Genomic DNA, 5,839 nt, shown 5'->3' with positions numbered 1-5,839 from the left:
CAGCAAAAAGCCGCTTGGCGCTGTTCACAAGTTAAGGTGGCGTGATGAGCAGCAAGGACCAGGTTGGTTTGATTCGAGATGAAAGAGGCAGCGAGGCTGCTGGTCACAAACAGGAGTGGCTCAGAAGAAATTAGCTGGCAGAGGCTGAAGCAAATCGTTGCATCTGGCGCTGCTTGAGGGATGTGCTTTGCTCGCTTCCTGGCTGATTTGTGGGCAGCAAGGGCTGATGATCTGGGCCAGGAAAGACTGGCTGGAAACCAGGGCAGCAAATCGGCTGATGGAGAGTGGCATATGGCGTGGAAGAGAGGCGAACCTGCGTGACGAATTTCCATACGGATTGTGTCAAACGGGGATCGTCATTTGTTTTTGGCTGCCTAGGTTGGGTGGTTGCCAAAATTAAAACGTGGGTTGCCTTGAACCTAGGGTAGTCTAGGGTTGGGCCTTGGGTTTAGGGCTGGTTGCCCTTTTTAGGCCCTCTAGGTACCCTTTTGAAGGTTGGTGCTTGGTGCCAAAGGGTGTGCCTATTCTAAGGGGTATGACCCTTGGAATAGGTGTACCTTTTCATGAAGGGGTGTAACCCTGTTTTAAAGAGGGGTGTCCCCACACAAAAAGATGTGTCTTTTTTCACGACGGGGTGTGTCCCTTGGGTGAGAAGTCAAAAACTTTTCATCAAAAGGTGCGTCCGATGGTGAGAAAGGTGCGTCCCTTGATTTTGGGACAGCCCAAGCACATCAAAAGACACGATTTTTGTCGTGTCCTCTCACATCAACTCGTGATGTGAGGAAGATGGAGAGGCCACTGATGACTCTGATGACTTAGGTGGGGTTGGCGCAAAAATTTTACGCTCATTCTCTCCATCTCTTCCATGCACAACGTGCGTGGATGTCCTTCTAGCGGAAGTAGATATACCAGATAGGCGCTAGAAGGTGGGAGGCATTTCCTACAGGCAGGAGCGAAATTTGCTCTGATACCACTGTAAGAAATCCTAGATTTACTATATTTAGAAATGTGCTAAGGAACAGAAAGGAGACTGAAATAGCAGAGAACAAGGAATATTTGTATTGCTTGAGTGTCTGTAGTGTGTCATCCATACAGTTGGGCCTCTCTTATATAAAGAGTGAAGAGTCACACATGAAAAGGTGTGTACTTCAAAGTGTATCTGCATGAAGAGGTGTGTACCCCTTGTGAAGGGTGTGACCCTTAACGAGAGGGTACATTACAATGGTAGTGTTTCTTCAATAGAATGTGTCTCTTGTAAAGGGTTGTGCCTCATAGGAAGTGTCCCGTCGAAAGGGCATACCCTTCCACAAGTGTCCATTTGGAGTGTGCTTGACTACCACCCCTCTGGCTCTAACAGAACTCATAGCTCCACGGACTTCCCAAGCGCTGCCCTAAATCCTGTAGTGGACCCTGGTTCCTGACCTACAGAGGTCCCATCTGCCGCCTTGAATGTCAAAGCAATGAAGGTGCTCTCAAATTTACATGTAGGGCTACATGTCATCAGCCACCCAGCCAGCCACTCCCTCTAAACGGGCCCAACTGGATATGTTAACTTTGGAGTATTATATGGCTTCCACTCACATGTTGAATATTGTATACAGGCCATCAATCCCTTCCCCTTGCACAGTCAAGCCATTGTAGTTTGCCACTTCTTTATGGTTCTATGCTCTAGCACTGTGGGCCTATGACTTGTCTTGCATGTGCTCTTGCGGCTTCCTACATGCTCTGCTTGCCGCTCTTGCTGAGTGCTGCTGTTTGTTTTGTTGCAGATGACGGTCAGAGACAGAATGGAGTGGAAGGGCCCTTCCAAGCACAAAAACCCCTCTGTGAGGCATTTGATGCAGTCAATTTCAGCCTGTAGAGCAAACCCAAGCTGCTGTAACTGAACCAGCCCTGCTGATATAGCTCTGTTACGACATGGTAGCCCTATCTTAGCTGCTGTTAGTTTGCAGCTGGCTATCTGGCTGATTCCGGTGCGGCCATTACTGCTCACAAAGGCGCCTTATGCTCCTTGGTAATAGCCTCACCTTTCTATCCAAAAAGGACCAGCCCAATATACCACAAATCATGCACAGCACTATTCACCTCAATACAACTCTGATCTGGGCTTTCTTCAGACCATTTTCAATCATTGCCTTCCTCACCTTCATTGCATCATCTGACCTACCTGCATTAGCATGGATGTTTGCTAACAGTACATATGGTGTTGCATTCCATGGATCTAAAGTAAAAACGAGCTTTGCAGCACGCACAGCCCGCTCCACGTCACGATGAATACTACATGAAGTAAGCAAGCTCAACCATGCTGAGCTAACATCTTTAAATGGCATGCTGATAATTAATTCCTCTGCCTCTTCCAATAATCCTTGTCGTCCAAGAAGATCAATCATGCACGAGTAATGCTCCACTGAGGGGGTTATGCCATAGTCTCTATCTATAGAGACAAAGTGCCGCTTCCCGTCAGCAACCAGACCTGTATGACTACATGCAGAGAGAACGCAGACGAAGGTGATCTCGTCTGGCATCACACCTTTAGCCAGCATTCGATCAAACAGCTGCAGGGCTTCCTTGCCTTGCCCGCTCTGGGCAAACGCAGCAATCATGGCACTCCAGGAGGCCACGTTTGGCATTGCCATCTCTGCAAATACGGCCCTTGCATCATCCAGACTCCCACATTTGCCATACATACTGATGAGGGCTGTCCCTACAAAAACATTGGACTCCCATCCATTGCCAATAATAGAAGCATAGACCTCTTGACCCTCTTCTACAGCCGCCGCACTGGCACAGGCATCTAAAATGCAAGCAAGTGTGATTTTATTTGGTTTGATGCATTCGTCCTGCATTTCAACAAACAGTTGTAGGACCTCCTTGCGGTGCCCATTCTGGGCAAACGCTGCAATCATAGCAGTCCAAGAGGTTACATCCCGCCGTGGCATCTCTGTAAACACAGCCCTAGAATCATCCAGGTTCCCACACTTACCATACATATTAACAAGGGCATTCCCCACGCCAATGTCCAACTCCCATCCATTGCCAATAACCATCACATGAATCTCATGTCCCTCTTCTAAGGCTGCCACACTGGCACAGGCATCCAAAAAGCAGATGTAGGTGATCTTGTCTGGCTTGATGCCTTCTGCCTGCATTTGATCAAACAATTGTAGGGCCTCGTTGCCATTCCCATTCTGGCCACATGCCGAAACCATGGCACTCCAGGAGACCACATTCTGGAAATCCATCTCCGAAAACACAGCCCTTGAATCATCAAGGCTCCTACACTTTCCATACATATTGATAAGGGCATTCCCCACAACAAGATCAGTCTCCCATCCAGCACCAACTATAGTAGCATGGATCTCTTGACCTTCTTCCAGGAATGCCACACAAGCACACGCATCCAAACCACAGATAAAGGTGATCTGGTCTGCCTTAATTCCACAGGCCTGCATTTGACCGAGCAGTTGTAAGGCGTCTTTGTTGTGCCCATTCTGGGCACAGGCTGCAATCATGGCACTCCAGGAGACAACATTTTGCAGTTGCATCTCTACAAACAGAGCCCTTGAATCATCCAAGCACCCATACTTGCCATACATATTGACAAGGGCTGTCTGCACAATAATGTCCAAATTGCATCCATTGCCAACAATCATAGCATGAATCTCTCGACCCTCTTCTAGGGCTGCCCCAGAGGGACATGCATCCAAAACGGAGACAAAAGTGATCTTGTTCGGTTCGACACCGTGGGCCTGCATTTGACCTAACAGGCGTAAGGCATCCTTGCCATGCCCGTTCTTGCCACATGCTACACTCATGGCATTCCATGAGACCACGTCTCGCAGTGGCATCTCTGTAAACACAGCCCAACAATCATCCAGGGTCACACACTTGCCATACATATTGATGAGAGCATTCCCTAGAACAACATCAGACTCCCATCTGGTGCTAAGAATAGCAGCATGAATCTCTCGACCCTCTTCTATGGCTGACACACTAGCACATATGTCCAAAATGCAGATGAAGGTGACCTGGTCTGGCTTCATGCCTTTGGCCTGCATTTGACCGAACAGTTGCAAAGCCTCCTCATCTTGCCCATTCTCAGCATAGGCTGTAATCATGGCATTCCACGAGACAACATTTTGGTGTGCCATCCCTAAAAACACAGCCATTGAATCAACTATGCTCCCGCACTTCCCATACATACTGACGAGAGCATTTCCTACAACAACATCCGATTTCCATCCAGTCCCAACAATACTAGCATGGGTCTCTCGACCATCTTCTAGGGCTGCCAAACTGGCACACCCATTCAGAACGCAGATGAAGGTGATCCTGTTTGCCTTGATGCCCTCAGCCTGCATTTGACCAAACAGCTGTAGGGCCTCATTGCCATGCCTGTTCTGGGCGAGGCCAGCGATCATGGCACTCCACGAGACCACATCCCGCCGTGGCATCTCTTCAAAAACAGCTCTCGCATCATCCAGGTTCCTACATTTGACATACATATTTAGGAGGGTATTCCCCACAACAACATCTGACTCCCAGCCAGTGCCCACAACACTAGCATGGATCTGTCGACCCTCTTCTAAGGCTGCCACAGTAGCACATGCATCCAAAACGCAGATGAAAGTAATGTTGTCTGGCTCGAAGCCTTCGTAGTACATTTGACCAAACAGCTGTAAAGCGTCCTTGCCATGCCCGTTCTGGGCACAAGCAGCGATGAGAATAGTCCAAGAATACAAATTCCGACAGACTGTGGTGTCAAACACAGCCCGTGCAGATTCCAGCCTCCCAAACTTGCTGTACATTTGGACAAGAAGGTTACTCAAAAATATGTTACCCAAATATCCACGCATAATTATGTGTTCATGCACACGCTCACCTTCAAACAGGGCCTGGGCACTGGTGCAACGCCTCAAAAGCGAGGCATAGGTAGCAATATCTGTCTCTTGACACAGCTGGGCGAGGATCTCCCCAGTCAAGCTGTCAGAAAAGCAGTCTTCATTCCTCGCAAGGCCACTCTGGTGCTGCCGATCCAGGATATGTGCAGGACAGGTCTCGCTGGTTTCTGGCTCGCTTGGCACGCTTTCGGCAAGCTTTGCGCAGTTGGGCTGTAATTGGGTGCCCATCGACCAAGCAAACGATCGCAGGAGGTCGCCATGGTGCGTACCAAAGTCTCGTTCCGATCCCGTAGGCTCTAAGATTTGTGGTTGCCTTCTCTGCAAGGATAGCGGGACAAGCCCATGATAAGGCATACGCCATGTCGTTGAAGGAAGAAGCCCATGATAAGGCATACGCCATGTCGTTGAAGGAAGGGAGACGTAAAGCTCCATGGGTATGACTCGCACTCCTTAGCTGGGCACTGATATAGCATCCATTTCGGATGCTATGCTCCACGTGTCCACTCCGTTTTTTCAGACAACGCCTGCGTGACAAGTGTCAGAACCACTGCACGTGAGACGAAGATGCGGAGCTGGTGCTTGGTTCACACACCTAGATTGCTAAACCACTGCACGCGAGACGAAGATGCGGAGCTGGTGCTTGGTTCACACACCTAGATTGCTAAGCTTGTCTGGGGCATTTAATTGAGGTAAGAATTGGTATGGATCTCTGCATCTGAGAGCTGTGCATTCGTGATTGGCCTGCCCATCGATGTTTGTACCCAGAGGATTGACGGCACTGCAGATCAACCTAGCGCGCCAGATGGCAGCATTCCATACGCTGGGAAACGAATGGCGCTTTGGTGTTGGAAGGTGGTCTCGTAATCGGTGCTGGCCTCCAAAAACCACCACCAGCCTTGCATTTCAAGCATCGTGCAGCTCTCAATCTACTAGAGCCA

At 49.2% G+C, this 5,839-nt stretch overlaps 1 protein-coding gene across 1 annotated transcript; it reads right to left on the bottom strand.

Moving 5' to 3' along the window:
- Positions 1–1,016: 1,016 nt before the first annotated feature.
- LOC147881932 (pentatricopeptide repeat-containing protein At1g03540-like) lies at positions 1,017–5,214 on the bottom strand. Its single transcript, XM_087401176.1, has 2 exons — positions 4,883–5,214; positions 1,017–4,800 (listed from the first exon to the last, which is right to left on the bottom strand). Exon 2 carries the CDS (start codon positions 4,662–4,664, stop codon positions 2,082–2,084), a length of 2,583 nt encoding a protein of 860 aa, XP_087257302.1. The 5' UTR covers positions 4,665–4,800; positions 4,883–5,214; the 3' UTR covers positions 1,017–2,081.
- Between the last annotated feature and the right edge of the window lie 625 nt (positions 5,215–5,839).

This window comes from Dipteris shenzhenensis, chromosome 30 (assembly GCF_047967505.1).
Source record: "Dipteris shenzhenensis isolate YYH24624 ecotype China chromosome 30, Dip_SZ_1.0, whole genome shotgun sequence".
NCBI lineage: Eukaryota > Viridiplantae > Streptophyta > Polypodiopsida > Gleicheniales > Dipteridaceae > Dipteris > Dipteris shenzhenensis.
This window is presented reverse-complemented; position numbering and strand designations above follow the sequence as displayed.